The sequence below is a fragment of the Vicugna pacos genome, chromosome 12 (assembly GCF_048564905.1).
Source record: "Vicugna pacos chromosome 12, VicPac4, whole genome shotgun sequence".
Lineage (NCBI taxonomy): Eukaryota > Metazoa > Chordata > Mammalia > Artiodactyla > Camelidae > Vicugna > Vicugna pacos.
In genome coordinates, this window is record NC_132998.1 from 44,553,118 (window position 1) to 44,579,876 (window position 26,759).

A 26,759-nucleotide genomic window follows, 5' to 3' on the forward strand; every position below is an offset into this window, starting at 1 on the left:
AAGTTAAGAAAACTGCCTAAGTTGCAAATCCCTCACATGGCTGAGCTGGAATTTAAGCCCAGGCAGTCTGACTCCAGAGGCCATGTTCTTAACCACCAGGCTACATAAACAAGTTCACCTAAAACTGCACGGGAATCAGGGAGCCTGCAGTCCTGGTAAACTGCTGTTGCCTCTGACTGTTCTTATCTAAAGTATGTTAGCTTTTGGACTTTTATAACTGCTTCCTAACTAGTCTCTCTGTCTCTGATCAAGCTCCATGCCAACCTATCTTCTATTATGCCAAAAATACTATTTTTCAGAAATGTAAGTGAAATGTATGCAACTCTTTTGCATTAAACACTCAAAAATATTTTTCATGGAACAAAGTATACTTTGTCTTCCACTAAATAATACTCAGGTCTCAGTACAGCACTCATGGCTGTCATAATCCGGTCCTAATTTGTTTCTTCAGTCATGCTTTCTTATTTTTAAGAAAAGTTTATTATTTATTTTTATTGTTCATTTTTCATATTTTCACCCTCACGCCCAACTTAGTCTCTGCCATATATCCATGTGGACTTGCCTTACTCAGAACAAACAGTTTCTGCCTCTTTGCCTCTTGTCCACAAAGTTTTCAAAGTGTCCTTCCCTAACTCATTTATCTTTTTGAATGAGGATCAAATGTCATCTTTTTCAGAAAGCTTTCCTTTATCCCTCAGTTATTAAAAATTATTCTCTCTTTTAGCCTTAATAGCATTTGGTTTATACATCCATCACTCATTGCTTCTTTCATTCTTTTTTTCAATAATTCATATTCATGGTTGGTTAAGATCTATAGGTCATGAATATATCATTCTCAGACATGCATGAAAGTTCTGTGTAACTGCTTCTGAATTCCTCACTAGATCATGAGCTCCCTAAGGGGACAGAGAGTACCTCACTTACCTTACATCCTCAGTGCCTACTATAGAACTATGTCGTATTGAATCAACATGTCCTCATTCTATTTTGAAAATATATGCTTTAAAAATTTATTTAGCCATAAATGAAACATGATATACAATTTTATCTAGGAAAAATAAACAGTTATTATGCCATAGAGACACAAATTTTTATCACCTGAGTTAATAATCTCAACTTATATTACACCTTCATATATAGAGGGTTTTAGAATATCTTATTTAAAACCACAATGACCGTTATTGAAAGACAGGCAAAAAAGATAGGAAAATATATACATAAAGTAAGTGATTTTTGAAAAGTTTTATTTTTATCTTCACATTCCTCCCCTGTTCAGTTTTTCTCCTGCTTATAACCTGACGTTATATATCTATTTATTTACTTTTTTATTACTTGATGCCTTCTTATAAGAATGTAAGTCTAGTGAGGACAGGGGCTTTGTTTCGGTCAATCATGTATCCCTGTGCCCTAGAATAGCGACTAGCATGTGTCAGGTACCCAATAAATATTTCTTATATGAAGGGGAAAAAAAATCCCAAAATTACTAGGAATAAATCAAACTAAAACTGGGCAAGATTAACATAAATACCTCAAACAACAACCAAATAAATAAAGAGATAATTTATGTTACAAAGAGGAAAAACATATCATAAAGACATAATTTCTCCCCATAATTATCTTTAAGTTTAATGCATGTCAATTAAAATCCCAACAGGTTTTTTAATGGATTTTAAAAATCTGATTCTAAAACCCATCTGACACACAAATCATCAAAATCAGCTTTTACTGAATTTGGTCAACAATGTTTATTATGATACAAACATTATTAAGAAAATGAGATAACTTAAAAATCATTCTTCTTAAGTATAAAACGTTTTGCAATTTTCATATGAATTTGCATTGTAATGTACACTTTAATCCCAAAAGAAAGAGTCAAACTTTTCTACCTAAACTTATTAAATGGTTGATGTGATCAGCATTTCAATTCTCTTACCAGATCTCTGGATAAATAAAATATTCCATCTTCAAATTTTAAAATGGTTCTAAATTGTTGATATTAAATAAGCACTTTAATATTAATTATCTCCTTTCCTGAAAGATGGCCTGTGCCTTCCACAGTAGACACATGATAAAGAGCTCTAGCAAAATATGAAACAGAAGCCTTATTGCTTGACTTTCCCATCTGGCATTGTTCACCGTGTAGTACTGTTCACACTAAATGTCCTGGCTTCCATTCCATCAGCAGAAATACCTGCTCAACCATAAAGAGTAACATTTTCCTAGCATCAACAAGATAACTCCTTAAAAGATAACATTCTTTTTTGATCTTGTAAGGGGCCAGATTACCCATAGATCTGGATTGTGTAAACTGCCCATAATATGTCACTTAATGTACAGCCCCATCTCAAAAAAGTTACATTACTGTGCTTTGACTTCTAATGGGCGGAAGAGTTGTTGGAGCTCTCTGAGATGCTCTTCCTGGGTTATAATCAATAAAAGTGTCCTGGCTCGAATAAAATTTTCCATTTCTTTCTTGGATAGACTGATTGATTTTTCATTGACACTCTTCAGCAGTAATAATGAATATAAATAAACTAAAGAATATAATAAACTGAAGAATCCAAAACAGTACAACGAGAAGAGGAATAACTAGATAATTTAAAAGTAGGCCAATTCTAAAAATTGATCTACTCTCTTAAAATGATTGGAATAAATATCGGTATAAAAATTTGGTAATTTAAAAATATAAAATTTATGTGTAGTTCTCAATAAAGATTCAAGTTGTAAAGCAGGTACAGAGAGATCCTAGAATTCAAGACTTTTAAAGAAAATCACAGCAGGATAATCACATGTTCACATAAATTAACTGATTCTATAATATGAGGGAACATACTGATCCTCTCTGCCTTCACCAGAAAGTATCCTCAATTAAAGTCACTGAGATATATATCCCATGCATGGTCTTTTGCTTCAGAGAATACTCTAAAGGAGCATAGCTGGTTAGCCAAAGGTAAAAGAGTAACTTATTATTTCTCATTTGTTTCTCTCTAGACAACACCAGGCATAGCCCTATTTATATCATTTTTTTTCTGCTTCTCATCTCTACTTGTGGCTCCATTATGTAACCAATGTATTAATATTTCACTTACCCTTTGGTTAAAAGTGAAGCTGGAAGTATAATCTCAAGGGAATATATAAACTACAGTATATATAGAAAAGAAAAGAAAAACCCAGTTACAAATGCATATATTGCTTTAATAGAATTGTACCTACATTCAAACACTGTTTCTGAATGAATCAGTCTGGATACTACTGTCTTGGTATTTTTATGCATGACTATAAGAATAGCAAGTTCAGGTACTGAGAGAAAAACACTGCGTTGGTCTGGCAAACACTGTGACAGCAGCTCCCCAGTGGTGCTCCTCACTGTGCATGACAAATTTTCTCTGCGGCTCTCGATCCACCCTTTATAGTCAAGACTGGAGTCTTGATAAAAGAGTTTACAACTGAGACACATGGAATATCTGAAACATTAAGTCAATGAGACAATCTTTACACTAATATTATAAAGCATGTTGCAACTTCATTCCTATGAAAATTTTGCTCCTTTTGCCAGGCTGATGGTGAAGATAACTTAGATAATTTGCTTATAATGTATTTACCATGGGGAAAAAGAAATGTGAGAATACAATATTTATAGCAACATAATTTTCAAGATAATTTGCTGTAAAGTATACAAATCCACATTTGTATAAAAAACTAGTAAAATGTAAACTAGTTTCTTTTTTAAAGCCTGTTTGTTTGTAAACTTTCCAATAAAATTTTCTATCAGCTTTGATTTCATATAACTTTATATTTGGAGCATATAATATTTCTCTTTACTACTTCTTTTAAGTGGATATATTAATTTTTTATTTTAGGTTTAATTACATTCGTGACTTCCTTATTTAACATGAACACAGGGAGAACTTGTTTTACGCTGAGTATAATCTACATGAGCTTCTAAAACCACTTTCTATTAGTCACGAAAACCATTAAAGAAAGGGGAAATGTATTAAAACTCCATGTCTAACTACTTCTAGGCAGCAAGCAGATACCCTATGGCAAAAGTAAGAATCAGTGCCAATACTCTAGAAAATGCACAACTGACTGAAGACCAGACACAGCTGTCTGTGTGAGGTAACTGCACAGACTGCCAAGTACATCTAGAAATCTCTGCATTCATTCCATATTAATTGGCAAGAATTTTCCTGAGACATAAGCCCAAATGAACAGCGAGAAATAATGTGATATTGTAACAAAAGCTTCTAAACAGCTGAATCTACAAGGTTGACAGTAGAGTCTACTTGTCTGCTCTAGGATTACAAGAGCAGTATCTATATCAAGCTGAGGTAGCTCCGGATAATTACTGATTGAATTTCTGAACAAGCTAATAAAGTTACTATTGATAGTTAAGAAAATAAAAATTTAAATATGCATTTAACTAGGAATTATTGTTAGATAATTTTACTTAACATAAAACTGTGAAAAGCAACACTTATGGCCATTATTACACTGACATATATTTAAAAGTATAATCTTCAAAAATACCATTTTATCAGTCAAATGCAGAATCATAGCAGGAAAGCAGAGTATTTGTTTATTCAAACCCAATATTATTAAGAAAAAAAGGTAAATTAAACCTAAATGTTGTGATAAATAAAGGTGAGGGTCAGTTTAAATAAAAGGCATGTTTTGGAAAGTTTCATTCAAGTCATAGAAGTATATTATTGGAGTCATAAGAGACCTCCAAGATCATTTAATTGAACACTTCTCTTTTTACTAATTGGCAAATGATCCACAAAGGCTAACTGATTTATCTGAGTCCACAGCACTGCAGGGATAGAAGTAAAACTTGAGTCAGTCAAAGCATCTCCTCCTTTACAGGGTACTTGTGGACTTCCTTGGGCATTTATATCTCACTGTCTGTGTATCCAATATAACATACATAACTCTAATATAGAACCTATCACACTGTATTCCAACTGTCTTTTGTTATCTGTCTTCCTGTTGGGTTGTAAATTTCTTTATATTGTCTTCCTAGAAATCCCTGGTCTCTTGCAAAGTGGACAGTTAGTGGGTACACAGTTCCTTGAGTGTCTCCTATATCTCACCACATTCAATGCTGAGTAAGTGTTCATTGATATTCTCAAAGCTCAAAATCGTTGTTACTAAATCAGCTCTTATGTTCTCATAATTTCAGAGAGAAATTTAATTTCAGGTTGGATTTAAATACGTAGAACTTTCTAAAATATTTCCATGCCCCAATATCCAGATCCAGGTTCTAGATTAAATATTAATGATTTATAGAAAGGCTAAAAGAAAGTTCATTGAAAATAATTAATTTGAAATATTATCAATTATTTATAAACTATTTGTTTTTAAAACTTTCTTTTCTTTAAAGAATTATTCTGAAATATAATTAATCACTTATAATGTATTTTTAATAATAATTTGTTTTTATTTTCTCAATTTTTATGCTAAAATTCTTTTCAAAAAATTAAGTAATGAACATGTGATGTAGCAGGCACCATGATATATAAATGAAGTAAAATATTCGCTCTTAAACTTAGAAGTTTATGAATCTGAAAAATCCCTGTGAGATTCAGTTGAAAAGCTTAAGTCCTTTTGTGAAAAATTTGACAACTAAAAAAGAAATAAACTCAGAAAAGACATAAATATCCCTTTGTATTTGTCAAAATAAAGCAACTCATTCTTTTAACAAATACATATTCAGCATCTGCTATATACCAGATACTGTCTGGGATGCTTTACAGATAAGTTGATTTGCAGCTTAAATGAGCAAATTCACTTAGTTATAACAAACATAAATTTATATTTATTTCAAACTATGGGCTAAAGTCAGTGGTGTAGTGAAGTTGGCTCCCAAGAGAGCTGATTGTGCCATCCCTCCCCAGCTCAGCATTCAGTGACATCAGGTGGAGAGCCTGAAACTGGCCAAGCTGGGGGTACACCAAGGAAATCAGGAAATGCTATGTATTCAGGGACAGAGCAAACCATTTAAATATCTACTGTCACACCACTGGCTACAATCCATTAATGGGTCATGAAATTACTTTAGTGGACTGTGACTGAGAGCTCAGTCCTCTTTTTGAGAGTTACTCCTCTCAACTCCCGAAATTGGGACTCAAGAGAAGGGAGACAGGAAAGAAAGAAGGAAAGGGCTGCTGGCCTGGGGAGGGGAGGGGAAGAAAACGGATGTTTTTGTAGATGCCGTTAGAAGCTTTCCAACAGCCATTTTTAACCCCTGTCTACTTCGCCTGCCCCACAACAGATGCTGGAAAGTCAAATATTCACTTTGTCAGGCTCCCTTGCAGCCAGAAGGTATCTGTGAACCATGTCTAGACAATGAGACATAAGGTAATTCTGCTAAGAATTGCTGGACAGATTTTTCCCTCCTTGACAAAAGGAGAGAAACGCTTGAGAAGAAAGTCTCTAACTCATGCTCACCTCTCATGAAGACATGATGCTTACAACTGCAGCAATCACCTTATAGCCCCAAGAGGGATGTCTAACTGTGAACCCAGAACCCTGATGTCACCCAGCCTGTGAACCGACCCTCCTGACTGCTGGTTATATGAGATAATGGCTTTATTGCTTAGGCCACTGTTAAGTGAACTTCATAGTATTTGCAGCTAAGAGTATTTAAAACTGACATAGGTATGGTTAACTACTATCCTCCTTTCTAAGATGTGGCTCTTCAGAAGTCCCTGCCTCTACATTACAGATAAAATTCATCCTGAAGCCTTCTCAGTCTCCTTTCCCTCAGGGCCCACGTGGCCCACACAAATAGAAAATGATTAGAAAAAAATAAGAAGTTAATTATGCAGTACAGGTAATAAAGGGAAAAATGGAGAAATTAAAATAGGTTGCAACAATTAAAGTCATGCCAGTTTAATAAAATCTTAATCCTAGTAAATGAAGTAGCTGAAATCTACATAAAAAGATAAGCTTATAAAATGTAGGAGATGCCAGATTTTTCTTATAATGAGTACTTACACTTATTAAACCTTAACACAAAATAGAGACCTTTAAGGATAGTGCTGCTCCTTAAGACAAAATGTAATCCCTTCCACATGAGCTGAGACACTCAGAGACACCTCACCCTGACCACATTCCAGAGAAGGAAAGCAGCACCAGGTCACTCTATTCGACTGTGAACAAGTTAGAGGACAAAACTGAAGAGAGGGAGGCAGGGATTAGGAAACTGTCTTAACCCAGTGTTACCAAGGACAGACTTACCAGTCCCCAAACTGTCTCTGTCAAATCAATGTCCCTACTCAGTTCCTAAACTCAAAGTAACCAAGCTTTTTTCGTATTTAAGGAGCACTATTCTTAAAAACAGATGAGGGCTAGAACTAGTGTTCAGTTCTGCATTTGGCCTCTACTCTATACTCAGGAAGAACTAGTATTTGTGTACTCCCCTGAGGGGTAGCTTTCCTTGCTCACCCATTTTATTCCCACATACTCTGCCTCTGCTTGTGTCTTAGGTTCTGGTTTAGACTCTAGTCCTCTAATAAAATCAGTACCCATTCCAGAACACTAACACATTGGGTTGTAGCCTTGATGATTTAAAATTTAAACAGAATCTCCCCAGGAGGCCAAATCCTATTCCTCTATGCCAGCCTCTGAGTTTTAACAGTGTGACTCTACAGCCAGAATGACTAGGCTAAATAATTCCTCCACTTATTAACTGTGTGATCTTAGGCAGGTTACTTAACCTCTGGGATTCAGTTTTCTCATCTAAAAATGAACACAATGATAACAGTACAGTTGGCCCTCCATATCCAGGGGTTCTACATTTACAGGATTCAACCAATCATGGATCAAAATTTTGGGGCAGAAAAAATTCATAAAGTTCTAAAAGCAAAACTTGAATTTGCTGTGTACCAGGCAACTATTTACATATTATTTTCATTGTATTAGGTATTATAAGTAATCTAGAGATAAACTACACAGGAGGATGTGAGTAGCTTATATACAAATACTATGCCATTTTATATAAGGAACTTGAGCATCCCTGAATTTTGTTATCCACAAGGATCCTGAAATCAACCTCTGGTGGATACTGAGGAATGACTGTATTACCTTACAAGAGTATTATGGGGAACAAAGGAATTAATAAAAGTAAAGTATTTGAAATAGTGCTTCACTTACAGTAAATGCTCATTAAAAATTAGCATTTATTAACCAACATGGGTAGTTTTGCACCTAATGAGAACTCTTGCTGCATGTGGTCAAATTTTCCAGTAAGACCCTTTGATAACAGATGCCAACTCATATAAACTTACAGGAAAAGTAAACTACCTTTCATCCCTCAGCCTGGGCCTGAATGACTCAGTTACAGCACTAATGCCATTTTCTGACAGAATACATAGCAGGCAGCTACATTAGGGTGAACCAAAACCTAGCGATGACCAAGGCCAGAGGCAGCAAAAAAAAAAAAAAGGCACAACGCTTCTGTCTTGTGTTAAAAAAAAAAAATTCCTAGGGAACCCCCTAGAAGATATGTTCCTCATGCCTCACTGGTTAAGAAATGTGTCTCACAGTTATTCCTAAACAAATGGAATTACCAAAACTAATTTAGATTGAGCGTCAAAAATTTCTAAGGCTATAGCAGGGCTCAATCTCCCTAATAACTGAAGCTTGAAGAAAATCATAGCTCAGTTAGCAAGGAAAAGGAGATGTGTGGATCTGGGTAAGTAATGGATAGGTAACCTTAGCATCTTTCTACCTTTATGGGAAAAGTGGCCAAAAGAAGTTCTCTCTCCAAATTCTAGATGAAGAAATAATATCAGTATTTCAAATTAATTATGATAATAATAATCAATATTGAGACAAAACACCAAAACAAGTCAAGATTGAGAAAACAAGCTTTATATTCTATAAAGCACAGCAGTAAAACTGTTTCTGGTATTTCTTGTTCTCCTAGGAACTACTGGCTCATGATGTATAAATATTTAAAAGCAGTTTTTAAAGTAGGACTTCGGTATTCATAACTGCTCAGAGAGTTCTGAGGTATTTTTGAAAACTGACGTTCATGACAGACCACCTCTATGGTCTACCACAGTGTACTAGGCAAACACATTCATGTATAACACATATAGTTTACATAGTACATATGATCACAAAAAGAAGCAGTGTACATACCAGACTCTCCTATACTTTGTTGGACTATTAATAACTCAAATTTATATCCCAAAGGGCAACGCTGCCCTCAATTCAAACTACAAAACAGCTGTGCAAACAAACTAAGGGTTAGGGGGAGGCATGTAAGATATGAAGGGAGAGACACACGACATACTTGATTATTCAGAGATATAACTTCACGGAATCAAGTCCTAGATATATGACTGGAAATACGCTAGCCCTGTGCATGTAAACCCCTTGCCCTAGAAGTTAGTTACTGTAATATAATGATTAAACTGTAGAGTGGTGAATTTCTATTTTAGTAAGGAATACTAAGACTATATAGTATATGTTGTATGTATAAAACAAGACCACATCTCTACTCTTCCAAACAGTCACTGCTCAACAGCCAAAACCAAATTGTGTGCTGTTGTTTGCCTTCACAGACAGACAGACAGACACACACACACACACACACACCTGCTCATCAGTAAAATTAAGCTATCAAAATTTTAGTGGTACTCATATTTTGGACTTTCTTTGCCTAGATTTTTTTCCCTTGATTTTTTCTGATTTCTAACCCTTAACTTTATTGTGTATTTATGACCCAGTTTGCCCTGTATGTTTGATTTCCCAGGTTTTCACTCTGAGCTCTATACTTCAAGGACTTTTTTTGGTGGGGGTAGGGAGGGCGTGGTTAATGACTCTGTCTGCACTCTGAACTGTGATATACCCTTCTGGACCCTTTTGGATTCAGCCTCTGGTTTGGATCTGCAAGCTGGCACGTGAGTAGAGTCCACCTAAGTCTCTGCATGGGAGAAGTTAGAATAACTACAAGTAACATTGAATGTATTTCTAAAAAACATCTTCTAGAATGCTGTACATCTTTTTTAGGAGCCATAATAAGTCCTTGTTTTCAATGATGCTATTCATTAGAATTACCTATAGAGCTTCTTAAAAATATTTATATTCAAGTGTCATTCTTAGAGACTGTAATCCAGAAGGTCAGAAGCAGGTCCCAGGCATCTAGATACTGAAAGTGTCATATTTGATCCAGTTGGGCAGCCAGTGTTGAGAAACACTGCTATAAAAATTGCAGGAGATGGTCCGTATCTTCTTTCTTTCACTATAGCCAAGATAAGGCAAGAAAAATGAAGATAGGAGTGTGGGAAAGAGAGAAGTGACCACTGCCACCCAGTTTTTGAGATGAGAAAATGCAGAGTCCAAAGCTGGGCAAAACTGCAACGTGAACCAATGTTGCTTTTCTTATTCCTATGACTTATTTTTCTACATTTTCCTCCTCTCTTTTGACTTTCCAACTCTTTCCCTGACTTCCAAAGCACTGGAAGGTGCTCACGTTACATACATCTCCATCTATGTCACCGTATCACTCAGTCCTGCTTATTCTTTGCTTTCCTAAAAAGCAAAGCTCCCAGCTCTCTGTTCTTTTCAGGCATTTATGAGGAAATCAAATAACACTAAGTTATTACTATTAGCTTTCCCCACTTAAGTCTAGTATTGTTTACCAGATAATCTCAATGATTCTCAATGGTTAAGATATTTTTGACAGGAAGGACTTTCCATGAATTTAGAAGCAAAATCAGAGTCTGTAGCTGCCAGTCACTGTTGTAACAAACCTTTCCAATCCTTTCTGTCGGAGTCCTGGGGCCAAAAACATCCTATCAATGTCGTGAACAAAGGTAACTGCTACTCAATTATCTACTCAACAAACCCTGTACAAACAACGATCTACATGAACCATGTTTGATGCAATGTGCTTAGTTCTGAAGATACAAAAGTGAATAAAAACAAGTGTCTGTATTTTAAATACTTATAAATCTATCAAATCTTCCCATGGCAGAAACAAAGTGGAAGAGGCTGAAGATGTGGATGCACTAATCTTCCTTCTTCCTTCAGATTCTGTAAAGGCCTCTCTACTGAACATGCCTTAGTCAAAGGAATTTTTTGTTTCAGTTTGAATACATGGTCAGTAAAAGTTGTAAACAGTTTAATACAATAATCTGTTAAAACAGGTGCCTAAAGACTGATATAAAATGGACTGACAAAGGAGCAGATGGTCACTCTCTTAAATTTTTCATACCCTGGTAAGCAGCTTCTGCTAACCCCTTTAAGTACAAAACTGAAGAACCAGACATTAGATAAAAAATGTACCAATGACATTTCTGGTTGCAAAAAAATATTGCTGGCCCCTTAAATCTGAATTTATTTACATATTCAACAAAAGCCAGACAAAGAATTAAAAAATTATTCATAAGCCACACTTTACATTACAAATCTTCATTTAAATGTAAGTTAGGAAATAAACATCCCAAAGCAGAAGAACCAGCTCAGGGGTTCACTCCAGAGGGAGAGGCAGGTGTGGAAAAATGTGTGTGATGGAGAACAAAGTATACTGCTAAAAGAGAGGATCCCACTCATGGTGAGAAATGCAGACAGTAGGTCTGAGACCTGATGATACAGAGCAATGGCTGCAATGGCAGTCTTAAGAAGGTGCCACCTAAAGAGGAGGGGGAGCCTCTTAGGAAAGGAAGGCATTTGGGGGGGGGGATGATGATAAAGTGAAAGAAGGAAGCAGGCAGCTGAAATGAAAGCTCTTACACTGTAAGACAGTACCTCTGAATTGAAAGACACATGAAGTGACTATACCTACCCCAAACTGAGCCAACTATTAAAAAAAAAACCCATTCCATTGTACCCACAGAACAGGAAGCTCTTGAACTAAGAATGAAAAGTCCCCTATGTAGAATTTTGTGCTATTGCTGATTCAGGAAAACACTTTGCATTTAATATTTTAAAAGCTGTAAAACTGTGATTGTATTAAAGTGTCTTTTTCCCCCCATTTCTTTCAGGAAAAATGGACAAAAGGCTGTGTAAATATTGGGTATATACTTTAGAATAAATAAATCTTTAAGTTCACTTTTCCCACTAAATTTCTACCTTGAAAATTTTTGTACTCAGAGAAAAGCTGGAAATAATGGCATGACAAACATATATTCTCCATTTAAATTAAACTATTGTTAACTTTTTGCCAATTTGTTTTCTTTCTCTCCTTCTGTGTATCTATATAAATTCACAATTTTACTTCTGCATGCCTTTCCCAGAAGACAGTTTTTAAAACCCTGACATAAAAAAATTCAAATTCAGTTAACTCTTTTTCACAAAAACCTTTGCCAGTTTTAAGGATGATCTCTGTTTTACCCAGCTGAATTTCAGTGGAATTATACGATCATAATTTTCACCTCTTGGACCTGACTAAATTAAAAGTAATCAAAATTTCATATTCATCTAGGTTTTAAAACTGAGAAAAAGCTAACAATACCAACCATATTCACACAACTTTCTGACCTAAAAATTGTTAGCAAGGGATACTGGATGTGGATAGAGACTTCATTAAACTAATAGAAAAGAGAACTACTAATATTAATAGACTAAATACATCTACTCTGAATCAGTGGTTTTGAAACCATGTCTAACAGAGAGATATAAGAGAGAAAATGGGTCAAACAGAGGAACGTCAGGAGCTGCTCTGGATGAAGGGTATGGGCATCTTAACACCAACGTCCTCAGTACTTTGCTCCTCAGGTGCCTTCTCAGCCCAGGGAGCACAATCTGAATACTATTATTTTAATGCAATTGCACAGTTTTCTAGCTTTTTAAAATCACAGTATTTTGACTTGTTGAAATACAGTAAGAAACTATTAGGGAGTGCAGAGAAGTATCAATGTTTCTTACAAAACACAGAAGGCTTTGGAAATGAAAGCAAATCTTGCCAAAACTAAGTTTATGACAAAATAGCTTAGCTTTACTACCTGAGTAAATGTATATCTTATAAATATTTTTAAACAAAAGTTCTCTAAAACATAAGGTACAGAGTTTTCACATATTTGCGCTTTTCAACATTCATTAAGACCATACTATGACCAAAGAAACTATAATAAAACACAAGTGATAGTGCATCAAATTTTGTTTGATGTACCATTTCTAAAATTACAAGAATATCAGATATTATCTCAAATGTTAATTCAAAGTGACAATGATGTCAACAACAAAAAAAAAAAGAGGGAGAGATACAAAGCAGCCATTACATTTAAATAGATACAATTATGAGAATGAAGAATTTTGTACCTTTTTGTGGGTTTTCAAACTCTTCAGATAAGAGGTGGTAGCAACAACCCACGCTGCAAACTCCCTTGATTTCAGACTTGGAAGTGAATATTCGCAGAGTATTTGGAGCAAGATCACCACAAGTATGTAGACCTACCATCAAACAATCCTTAAAACATGAGAAGGAAAAATAAATTTTGGAAATTAAACAGAAGGTTAAAAAATATTTCAGGTGAAGATTCTAAATGTTCATTAGAATACACAGAGCTTTTAAAATGATGAAGTTCTACCTAGAAAGTGTTGTTTGCTTTCTGTTTTCATAATAGTTATTTCCTTTAAAATAAGCAAAATGATTGTGATCTTTTATCAAAAGTAACATACTTTTGAATTGATTTTCTAGTGTTTTTGGTTACTTATCCATTTGAATTTTCTCTAGTCTTTTTTACAGCTAGAATTTGCTTAACAACTACTCAAAATAAAGGTTGGACCAATCCAATGCAGTATGCATTACTAGGACAAACATTAATATCTTACTAGTCAAATTTTAAAATTCACTTCACAAATTACCCATCGAAACTTATAAAAAACTAACTGTTGCAAAGTTGGCATTTCTACTCCAACATCAAAGAAGATTATTCATGCACTGTATCAAATATGGCAATATTAAATTCAATTAAAATTTTTTGTTCCAAATTTTTTAACATGAATTTTATGTAAAAATTCTATGAAATGTTTCTCCTAATTACCCAAAGCCTAACCTAAATGGATACATATACAGATTGGGTACCCAGGCATATACTCCCAGAATCTTGATCAATACACCAAGTCTGTTTTAACTCTTCAGTTCCTTAATTTCCTCATCAGTAAAATGAGGCTAATAATAATATCTCACTTCAATGGATTGTTGCAAGACTTTAGTAAGTCAATACTAGTAAATGACTTAGTATAACCTGTGGCATTCAATAAAGGTCAGTAAATGTTTTCTATTTTTATCATCATCATGTTATTATAAATTCAAAATAATAGACATTAAGTTGTGAATCAAGTATATTTTTATAACCATCTTTAGAACAGATACAATTGTTTCATTTCAGTTAGTTTACCGACAAGTTATTTTAGCCCATATAATTTAGTCTGCAGGCAGGGCTGAAGTTGAACCTTTCTAAAGAAAAAACTGTACCTGTAAGTTATTTTGACCTGACAGAACATGCAGTTGCTTCAACCACCATTCTCTTCAAAGCAGTTTCTGGAGTGTTGTACAACTGTTTTCCTTTTCTCAATGATTAGACAGTTTGGGTAGGTTTTATTTAGATGTTAGGATGTTATAAATAAAATGCAATTCAGACAGGAAGGGTTCATTGCTAATTAAGGGTAAATGACAGAGGTATGACTCTCTGTCTTTAAGCTTTGCTTAATTCTCCCTAAAGATAACACAAGAATTTAATCTCATTCTTTAGTGTATTCATTACACAAGATTAGTTAATAATATCAGTAGGTGGCAAACAAAAATACGCAATCAGTATATCATCCTAACAGTAAAATACTTAAGTACTGCATGTGCATTGCAGGGTTGTAACAAGGGAGGGCATGGGGAATATTGGTTAATTCTGGTTGTTAAAATTGCTAATTCACTAAAGACCCATGCAACAATCTTCTAGCATATCTTTCATTAGAAGGGTTCTTATAGAAGTTTGGATATAGTTTTGATTATATACTTTCCAGAAGACTTTGAAAAATAAATATATGATAATAAGCACTAAAAACACGTACTTTTTGAAGTCAGGTTAAAGTAATTGGGGTTATTTAATCCTAACAGAAAGTTAAGTTATAACTTACTGATTTCATATACAGGAAAACCTGATGAAGATTACAAAGTTTCCCATAATTAATGAAATCCAAAAATATCTGGGAAAAAGGAAAACTCTCCATTCTAAAATGACCAAATAACAAAACACTGGTTAGCTACCAAACAAGGATTTAAATTTATAAAGAATTCTGGTATCTTTTGCTTACTCGTTCTTTAGGGAAGAATTTTTGAAAAATTTAACAAGAGTAGACTATTTTAACTTCAAAGGCTACCAATCACATAAATTGCATAATGAAAACTTGGCTGACTAGCTTTTGTATTAGTACATCTGTCTGATTTAGGCTTAAAAATGAGTGGAGGGCACTCCATTCTGGAAAACCATAATTGTCAAACTGTCTGATTTTGTACTCCTGTCATATTTTAATAGCTGTGGAAATCATAAAAGCCTGAATCTAGCTTTGTTTTCTTGGTCCTTTTCATTAATGTAATCAAATAAGATATGCAGGTTAAGTAAACTATTAAAATTTAATTCTATGTCTTAGAACTTTATATAAATTAAATCAAATTAAGGAATTCAAAAATAAAATCACCTCCAGATCTTTAATAATATCATGTAGTTCTGAATCAGCAGTGATAAAAGATGTTAAAGGTGAATATATATTTGATTCATTTGACTTTGATATCATTTTTCTTCTCTTTTTATTTGCTTCAGACATTTTTCTCTTGGGTATTTGGCATGAAGAAGCAGGTTCTATGGCATTAATAGGCAAAAGGTCTCTGAGAGAAAAAGTATTTTCAAAACACAAATTTTCTTCTTGATGTGAATAAACGTGTAGGTTTTCCATTTGTCTCCTGATGTTGGAAATTACAGAGCCTGAAAAATCTGGCAAAAAATCTGAGGTAGACAGCTTTTCTTGATTTGTAGTACTGTTGTTACATACTCCTTCAATATCTGCTTTGCATTTAATTTCATCTTGCACTTTCCTTTCTTCTGCCATTTGTAATGCCACTTCATTGACATCTAATTTTGACCTCCTATGATAAACTTTCCAATGTTTCTTCAACTTCTTGTTTCTCTCCTCAGCTCCGTGAGTATTGGTATTTGAGGAATCGATTCCATAAACATTTAACTTATATTTCAAGGACAAAAAGGAGCTCAGGTAGCCTTTTCCAGAACCGAGGTCAATTATCTAAAGAAAACCAGAATGAATTAAAAAAATTTTAGTCAGATGGCAATAGCATTCTCAATTTTTTTTAAACAAGTAAACAAAGGGTTGCATAATTTTTGCAACCTGTTGTGCTTTCTAAAAATTTTTTGATTCCTACTAAAACCCAACAACTCTCATAATTTTTATTCACTATTTTAAAGAAATTCTAAGCAGTATAATAATAAGTTGAGGAAAAGACATAAAATACATAAATACGGGAAATAAACTGCCTTTCTTCATAGACAGCATGACTGTATCTGCATAAAATTCTGAGAATTTACAAAAAAGTTAACAGAACTAGTAAGTGAACATAGCAATGTGCCAAGATACAGAATCATTAGCAATTAATAATGAACCATCAGAACATATACAATATGGTAAAGAACCAATAGAAAATAAAATTTAAAACCAACTGAATTAAAATAGCATTAAATAGAAATCTAGGAATAAATTTAACAAAGATTATGTAAGACCTATAAACTGAAAACTATAAAACACTGCACAGAAAAAATTTGAAAGAACTAAATAAAATATAGTATGCTCATGAAACAGCAGACTCAATATTAAGACGGCAATTCTCCCAAATTGACATACAGATTCAATGCAAGCCTAATCAAAACCCCAGCAGGGCTTTTTAAAGAAATTGCAGATATTACAATTTATATGAGAAGGCAAAGTACCTAGAATAACCAAAATAATTTTGAAAAGAAAAAGTTTGAAGATTTACACTTATTCAATAACCAATATAAAACCACAGTAATCAAACACCATAAAGATGGTATAAAAATAGACACAAAAATCAGTGGAATAAACAGAGTCCAGAAATAGAATATATAAAGAACTCTAACAACTCAATAATAAGACAAGCAAGCAACTAAAAAATGGGCAAAACACTGGAACACACACTTCACAAAACAAGATATACAAATGGCCGATATGAAAATATGCCCAACATCATTATGCTTCAGGGAATCGCAAACTAAAATCAAAATGAGATATACACAAATATAAAGTAGTACAGTCACTTTGGAAAATATCAGCAGTTTACCACAGAGTTAAAACATATACTTACACTAGATGATCTACAAATCCCACTTTGGGCTATTTACCAAAGAGAAATGAAAACGTGTCTACACAGTCTTCTATGTGAATATTCACAGCAGCCAAAAGAAATGGTAACAACTCAAATGTCCATCAACTAATGAATGGAGAAACAAATTGTGGTATATCCATTCTATAGCATATTACCCCCAAAAACGTGGAACAAAGAGTAAATGCACACAACAATGATGACTCTCAAAAGCTATGTGCTAAAGTCAAGTCAAACACAAAAATGTACATACTATTTGATTCCATTTTTACAAGTTTCTAGAAAAGTCAAAACCACAAGCAGAGCAGTGGTTCCCTAAGAACAGAGGAGGAAATATCTTGCAAAAGGGTATGAGGAAACTTTTTATGGTGACAAATATTTTTTATTACAGTGGTTAAACAACTGCATACAAGTACCAAGTTTATCAAAGTGTACACCTAGAACTGGTGAATATGTAAATTATACCTCAATAAAACTAAGAATGATACAAGAAATATGAAAGTACCAAGACTGTTACTCTATTACCATGTCATTTCATAAGAAATAAATGGACAATTACAGAAATCCTATCATAAGAAACCACTATCTAATCTCATTATACCTATCTTTAATTCCTAAAATCAATTAAACCCTAACATAAGTATGAGCTGCTCCAGGAAAATCTCCTATATTTGAAATAATGCATATCATCAAATCCTCAAAAATTTCAAAACTGCAATTCAAGTAGTTCATAGGTGAGACTCCAGTAAATGATGTCTCCTAAATAAGTGTCTAGTTTACAAATAATTTCCTATGCCCCCTCCTTTTTTTTTAATGTCTAATACGTAGGCTAGGTATTATGGGAAATATAGAAAAATTATACATCTTGATTTTAAGGAACTACAATCTAACGAAAGTTACCACACCCATACTCAAGAATATAAGGACTATACAGCAGAAACTCTGTTAATCAATTTCCTCATATCTGAATCTCCAGAGAAAGCAAAGCTCTCTATCCCTTTTCTTCTACAAAACACATTCACTGATGCCAACGACAGGCTTAATGCTGGCGACCAGCGGGATGCTTGTAAGCACCAGCACATTTGTTCCCACCAATACCGATGTCTTCTTACCAAGAGGTAATTGATTTGTTCCCAGAGCTGTTTGTAAAAATTCCACTTGTGAATCAGGAAAATTCTGGCTGCAAGTAAAGGAACATCAAGTTTCAAACAATGAAGAAAATTCATCTCACTCAAGAAATCTGGCAGTGGAGTGGCTGAATCATTCAGAGGCTCAACCACATACGGCCACTGGACCAGCTTATTTATAAATCCTCTGGTAGCAAGATGGCTGTGAAAACTCTAAGAATCATGTTTCACAATATAGTATCTAAAAACCTTTCTGGTAATAGGCACATTTTCTTAGAAAAATCTATCAGTTGACTTTTTTCTTATTGACCCAAATTGATTTTTATCCCTCTCCAAATTGACCTTTTCAGTAACACATACAGTTTTAGCTATAGAATGAGAAACTGCAATTAAAGGTTATATAATCATACACATTTTTTACCTTCAAACTATCTGATCTGAATGGTAAAATCTCCACTATCCCGATCTCTTACCCCTTGCTCACAACAGTCTTCTTTCTTTCCTGGATCATCTTACAGGTTTTTCTAAGATAAAGGAGCCTCCAGTCTAATACCTGGTGAGAGGTATCTTCTAGTCTCCTAATTCCACTGAGAAGACTTTCTCAGAAACAATGCTACAGATACTGGTTATATTTCCTTAATAATACTAGTGTGGTACTGTATTTCAGATAGAAGAGCTGTATTTTGTAGACTGACCTAGAGATCTAAGTACCCCTTGAGGCTAATCACTTTCAAGTTTGTAACTCCAGTATGGAATTCTAACATGAGCTTCATACTCATATATGTAACAGTGTACCTAACATCCCCACTTGAATATCTAATAAGGATCTCATTTAACATGTTCAAAACTAAGTTCTTGATAGTCTCTCTAAGACCTGCCCCTCCCATAATCTTTTCCATCATAGTTAATAATATTTCCATCATTCCAGGTGGAGAAGAGGACTATTTTCTTTCTCTCACACCCTCCATCTATCTGATTTGCGAGCAAATCCATAGTCTTACCAAGGATATTTCATACCAACTGCAGTCTAAGCCTGGGCTATTACAACAGCCACCTCAGTGATCTCCTTGCTCCCACCTTTTCCACCTTGAGTCTGTTCTCAGGAGAGCAAAAACAGTCTGATCATACCACCCCTCTTAGTAAAATCTCATCACTTCCCTAATCTCATCTCCCGATACTAACCTCCTTTGTTATTGAGATTTTTGCCTCAACTCTGAAAGCACATGCTCAGGTAGGAGCTAATTTCTAAAAAGAACCAGCCTGAATGTCTACAAAGGCTATGGTGAAGAGTGCAATATAATGGAAATATTTGCTTCACAACACTCCTCAACACAGTTGTCAGGGTGATCCAGTGGTTCCAACGGTGCCCCATTCTCACTCAGGGTAAAAGCCCAAATCATCACAATGGTTTCTGTACCTTCATGACTTGCTTCTACCAGCCCAACCTCAGCTCCTACTACTGCGCCCTTGCTGTCACCACTGGAGTTAATTGGCTTCTTGGCCGTTTCAAGAATACACCAAGTGTATTCCCACTTTAGGGCCACTGAACCTGTTATTCCCTCTATGTAAAAAGTTTTTTCATCCAGATAGTCTCATAGATAACTCCCTTATGTCTTAACTCAAATGGTTACCTTTACAATGAGGTATTACTTGCCCCTCCCTTCCTAATTGAAAGCTTTAATCTTGCATCCCTGATTTAGCTACTTCCTTTTCATTTATTTTTTTCTCTTTAAAGTATATCAATGTATACAATAAAATATACTCATAATGGTTTTATTATCTCTCTCTCCTTACTAGAATATAAGTGCCATGAGCACAGAGATAGGCTTTGCTTTATTCACTCCTGTATCCTCTGCATCTGTAACAGCACTTGACACATGGCAGGAGCTTAAAAAGTACTTTATAAGTGAATGCATGCATGCAGGTATGAAGGAAGGAGCATATTTTAGAAATAAAAATTAAGAAGTAAGAAGACTTGGTAATGTGACTAACAGAGGCAAAGTTTTTGCCATGTAGGGAGCAATATGGTTGAGGCTAAAATGAATTTTTTTTTTCCTTCTCTAGTTGTCTATGTCACTAGTAAAGTTAAGATTGCAGAGTCTGGGTTTCCAACTATCTCCATGAAATCTATATTTACTAAATTTGAATTTTTAAATTAAAAATAGTAATATATAGGGGGGTGGGAAGGGACAGACTGGGATTTCAAAATTTAGATTAGATAAACAAGATTATACTGTATAGCACAGGGAAATATATACAAGATCTTGTGGTAGCTCACAGCAAAAAAAAAATGTGACAATGAATATATGTATGTTCATGTACAACTGAAAAATTGTGTTCTACACTGGAATTTGACACAACATTGTAAAATGACTATAACTCAAGAAAAAAAGTTAAAAAAACAGGAATATATAATACATTTTAAACTAAACTATTTTAAGAATCAAATATTGCTATTAAGTAATTTCAAGAGAAAGACCCTGTAAGTCTTTATTTCAGGTTATTTCACTCACTAGAAACAATCTTCATTACTATGAAAAAAGTTCCTTTAGAGCAGGTCTAATATGAACATTATGCTATTATAAATTTTTTTCTCTGCACTTTAGAAATAAAATAAATCTGCCTTATTAATTTAAGGCTATTGATGATATAATATTTCATATAAATAAAAGAATAAATGTAGTCAAAATGTAAAGTTATGAAGCATAACAATAAATACCCCTTTCAGATTTGAACATAAGTGATTTATCTGGGAGTGAAAAAAACACCTGATAGGGAAATAGAGAAGAGAAGGAAGACAAAGAAATAAAAGGCCCAATAAAAGGTGTGTTCTGAAGCAAAATACCACTTTAGGACAACCTGGATTTAATTGTACTGGGAAACTCTAAGAGCTAGTGCAGAACGTATACCTCAGAATCATCCCACCTGGAAAGTCCAGGAGTTGATGTATTTATCAGCTTCTATCAGTCATTGATTCAAGGACACTCACAGGGAGGAACTAATCTCCAGAACCTGTATGCAGGCAGTACCTTGCTTCAGCAGCCAGAGAAAACCCACAGGGAAAGAAATGTAGAAAGTGCCAGGTAGAAAGCAGGCTGGCACACCGTGAAATGGTAAAGCCTGAGTGTGTTTGGATAAAGCATCCAGGAGCATCTGCGGTACCCATGAACCTACCAGCCGTCCTAAGAACTAGAATGTTAGTATTTCCACTGCATATAACAATGCTTTTTTTCCACATCCCATCCCCCTGTTTCTCCTACCAGAGGTAAGAACTATTCTCAAATTATTATTTATGATTTCCTTGCTTCTTTAGTAGTTTTTTGCATTTTTTTTGCATTAAGAACATATTATTTTGCTTAAGAGCTTTTTTTTTTAAAACGGTACCATAAACTATATAATCTTCTGTAAATTGCTTATTCTTCCCATTCAGTTTTATGTTTCTAATATTCATCCATGTGTTATGTATGGCAACAGTTTGTTAAGTTTTACTATGTACTAGCCCCTTCTACTCCAGCTGAGAGTCACTGCCGTAGTGAGCCTGTTGCTGATTCTGATAGGTGCTACCTACGTGTAATGTACTGGAGAAAAGGTTGAAAATCACTGCCTTAGCTCTTGTCTCTGGTCTCTGCCCTACAGACCTGTGTTGCCATAAGTGGCTCTGCATGCCTGGCCCAGGCTGTGATAGTTTTCTAGTCACCCTCAAACTCTCCATAGGTCTGGAAGAATAGATGGAAAAGATTCTAACACCTAATAAAAACTGAAGAAGGGAAAATCCCCTATTACCCCCATAGATGTTCTTATAGGCATAAGAAAAATAACTTACTATTTTTATAGGCTAATGTAGGCAATCACTGATTTTACTTTAACATCTGTTTTTAGACATTACTACCTTTCACAAAAGCTATTTTTCACAACAGGAATGCATTATAATTCTGACACTGTGAAAGAATCCAAGCGCTAAAACACAGTTTCTTTGTGTTACTATGATGAGGCAGGTGCCCCAGATTACAGCTTGGTAACCCAGGTCCTTGAGAACACCTAGTAGCAAATAATTTTGCCGAATGTCATATTCATAATGCTGGCTCGAGTTGGAGTTACAACATATCAAAGAGAATTACCATTAACTTCTATCCAATCTCAAAAGAGTGAAATTTATGGCAAAACATTGATAGTCATATCTTATTTTTAGTATGTATTTGTTATAACTACAGTGTATTGGGAAATGAGAGTGTACATTTAAAGAATCAGATATGATGTGACCTATCTCACATCAGCTATTACTTAATGGCATTTAAAGGCTAGACAGTGATAGTAGAAAAGGAAATTTAATGATACCAAAAAATAGCAATAATTTTAACACCTAAAAACACAGGGCAATGCTCTTACCTGCTTTATTCCGCAGTAATCAGCAATACTGCTGATGAGCTCTGACATTGCCTGAACTTCATGAGATTTTTTCAAATTCATAAACTCATCTGGCTTCATGTTTTCATCTGAACAAAAATAAAACAAAATACTGCCATTAAAGAAACAAAATTTAGCAAGAATCATCAGCTGATGTTCATGTTTTCTATAATTAAATATGAAAATAATATAGAGCTCCTATTGTGGTGTCTCTATGATAGATCTCTATAGTTCAGCTGTTATGAATCAAATTTGCATTGATAAAATAAGATGACCCACAGAACATTATTAAAAATGTTCCTTGACACAGAAAACAATTAACTATAAAGAAGAAGACTGATAACTAGACTACAATGTAGGAAAAACGTGGAGATCTCTGACTAAGTTGTCCTGTTTAACATGATGCATGAGAAAATCTACTCGTTTAGCACAAGTAGTCTACCAGGGCTCATGATACAAGGTCTAACAGCAAACTAAGGCCATGTTGGAAATACATACATATATGACCAATATATTGCTTCTAAATGCCTAAAAAACATACACACACACACACACAAACACACTTACCGATTTTCTGTTTTTGATTTCCTTGAAGGGCTACAAGCAACTGTTCAAAAGGAGTACATATTCCCAAGTTTTGTATAGAATAATATTTCGCAGCCAGAGCAAAGGCTTCCACATTCACCAGCTTCTGGGAAGTTTCACAAAATATTTTTGGAAAATCAGTAATACCTAAAAAAATCAGGATAAAAAAAGGAATATTAGCAATAATTGAATAATTAATAGTTAATCTGAGATTAAAAAAAACAAGAAATGAAAAACACCAATCTTGATAACAAATTATAACTTTTTCATTTTGGTGTGAATTTTGGCAATATCATTAATGGTTCCATTATGTTTGTTATTTAAACTATTAGCTATCTGTAACTCTTAGTTTTCCCCTAATGCGCTAGACAATTACACACTTAGATTCCAAATTAAAATTTGGCCTTGTTCTTCTTGTTGTTTCAAGCCAAAAGAAAAGAAAAAAGTTTAAAATGTTTTAAACTGTAATGTGGTCATTAAATTTATGAATGGCCCTACCTGATGGACAACTGTGAATTCAAAGGAGTTCAGTCCATGCAATACTCTTACTCCCTGTCCACACTTCATGTAGGACAATGGCAATATCCCCAGTGAAATAAATGTTATTGTATATATGTGTTCAGGCACTGCCAGTACGAATTCTAAAACAAATCAGGTCATGATTAGGTGAAAACAGTTCATTTTCTTCCCATGGTCAGTTTTAAACCATTGTCTAAGTTTCATGTAGAAACTATCAACAGTGGCCGAACACTCACTCACTTAGAAGAGTACAGTGAACTGTCACACTGTCCATAACAGCCAGTGTCCCTCTCTGGACACATCCTGTTGAATGCAGATGGGACTACATCTCACCAAGGTGAACTATGCCATTTTCAGGCAGAAGTTTTAAGAATATCAAAAGATTCATTACACTTTTTTTCCCCAGAACTATAATCGTTGAAGCATGTTTTAGGATGGAAACTGCCTCAGTCTGATTCCCCACATTGACAACAACAAAGACATCGCTGCTGTCAAATTACAAGAACCAGCAACATACATGACAAGGTAACTTCATTGTTCTTAGTTGCTGAGTTTTTAGGCTTATGACTCCAGCATAATCTTGCCTATTCTAATGGATACACAACAGTATAGATTTGCTTTTTATTTGTTCAATTTCATTTTACTATAGCCATTTTTAATGCATGTTAATTCATGAAGGTCAAAAAAAGGCATTCCAATTTGTATGTAAGGGTTCAAAGGAACTTTGGATGAAGAAGTCCAATTGAGTCCACTTACTGAAAATTACGTTTAATAATTAAAAGCCCCTATATATTCTATGGCAAATAAAGTACTTAAAATGTACCCCTTACAAAAGCATGATGCCAATCAGGAAACAACTTTTGTTCTGCCAGAAAAACAATACCATATGCTATGAAGTCTATTCTTGCAGAGCTGATCCTCCAAAGAAACTTATGAAATTATAAAAACCTACTTAAACACACATGTATCTTTTTAAAGCTAGTATCTATTAAGTTGATGGTACTAATATTCACAAATTAATTAATGAGAATAAAATAAGAGATGCATAACTTCCATTTCTGAATCAATTAAACAGAAATTTAAATTACAAGAATACTATAGTGAATTCATTTAAAATACATTTTGTCTATTATAGAGAGTTCTTTGGACACTTTGCAAACTGAATTTACTAATGCAGCCAAAAGTAATAAAATCCACATCAAAATATTTAGGCATGATACAGAGGGGGAAACTCAGTCAACTATTAAGTGAGACTCTCAAGTTTAAGGGCAGTCTCAACATCCCCAAGTTCCAGGGCAGCAATTTCTTAGAGTGTGATAGAGTAAGAGTATTAAATCTCAAAGTGCAGAGGGACTATTATAATAGTCAGTTATTGGACAATGTTGCCAACAGAAAGAAATGTGATGTTTCTGTTGGAAAAGCAAAGGTTCAAATCAATTTTAGTATCCTACTGAAAATACTTGAAAAAATTCCAATCCAAGCTGAATTAAATGTTGTTAATTTGTTTTTAATTACAGGCCTTCTAGTAATTTCAGAAAGAGTCTAAATTGCAAAGATACTATCTTTTGAACAACGCCCACTTTTATAAAATGGATAGTGTTCTGATTCAGTCCATTAGTTTATGCCATTTAGGGCTATCTCAGTCTATTCAGATAGTCTAGAAATCTGTGAAAAAAATCTTTTTGAATTATGAAAATATAGCTTCTGTACTTTCTTTGTTTTCAAATGATCCAGACTGTAACTGTCATTACTTGCGATTTTTAGAGATTCAGAGAGACAGAGAGAGGTGTCAACGATTTTGTCTTTACTTCTATCCCTGAAACAGAATGTGAGAAAAGCTACCTGGCAATGGTAATGGTGCATATAGTCCTCCAATGCATCCCTAGGTACTTGCATATCAAGTTTGGGTTTGGCAAATAGCAAAACAGAAACCACAGCATCACCCAACTTATCATTTAGTTAATTCTTAGTTAGTTAGATTTTTTTTACACAGGGAAGGCTTTGTTTTTAAATCTGATGCCCATTACACCTGTATATTATGTGACTTGATTATTTTGCCAACAACTCCCTCTACTGGAAGTACCAGTGCTGCTTTCTTACATGTTTTGTCTTTATTTACTCTTATTTTTTGTACACCCTACGCTCTCCATAGATGTTTCTTATAAGACAGATTATCTGAGCATGAGGGAGTGAGGAGAGCAAAGAGGCAAGAGAGAAGTTATTTCTATAGATATGAGATCAGGATATTCCTGAGTATTCTTTTTTTCCTACAGCAGAGATCAACGTACAAGGGAAGACAGAAAAGTTATATATACACATTGAATTATAAAAATCCCAAACTAGAGAAATGAATAATAATGCTTCAAAGCTAAAGTAGAAACAATCAATGAATATATAATATTTACAGTAAATAAAAATAAAATTTTAAAACTAAATGTCTGGTATTTTACTTGAATATTATCTAGCACTTTAAGGAACATAAAGTACGGCAAGGATTCCCACTATCTCATCACTATTTCTGCTAACATTTATTGCACATATACTATGTGCCACGCAATGTGCTAAACAGTTTCCACTGAATGGAACAGACCGATAAGCTAGTTACATAGTGCTCCTATCCCCATTTACCGAGGAAGAAACAAGACTCAGAGAGGCTGCAATTTAGCCAAGCTCCCACAAACACTAAGTAGCAAAGCGTGTGAACCAAGGCTGTATTCAGACCTTGCTCTGAATTCCCACATTTGATCAGCACGCCACAGCAGTGA

The 26,759-nt window shown here is 34.4% G+C and overlaps 1 protein-coding gene across 1 annotated transcript in view; it reads right to left on the reverse strand.

Annotated features, from left to right (window-relative positions):
• METTL25 (methyltransferase like 25) overlaps positions 1 to 26,759 on the reverse strand; it is a 78,654-nt gene that overhangs the window by 37,341 nt on the left and 14,554 nt on the right. Inside the window, exons 2-5 of the mRNA XM_072973330.1 lie at positions 23,458 to 23,622; positions 22,873 to 22,979; positions 15,652 to 16,251; positions 13,276 to 13,423 (exon numbers count right to left, since the gene is read on the reverse strand). Of these exons, the coding sequence (XP_072829431.1) occupies positions 13,276 to 13,423; positions 15,652 to 16,251; positions 22,873 to 22,979; positions 23,458 to 23,622 (1,020 nt within the window). The remainder of the gene's footprint in view (positions 1 to 13,275; positions 13,424 to 15,651; positions 16,252 to 22,872; positions 22,980 to 23,457; positions 23,623 to 26,759) is intronic.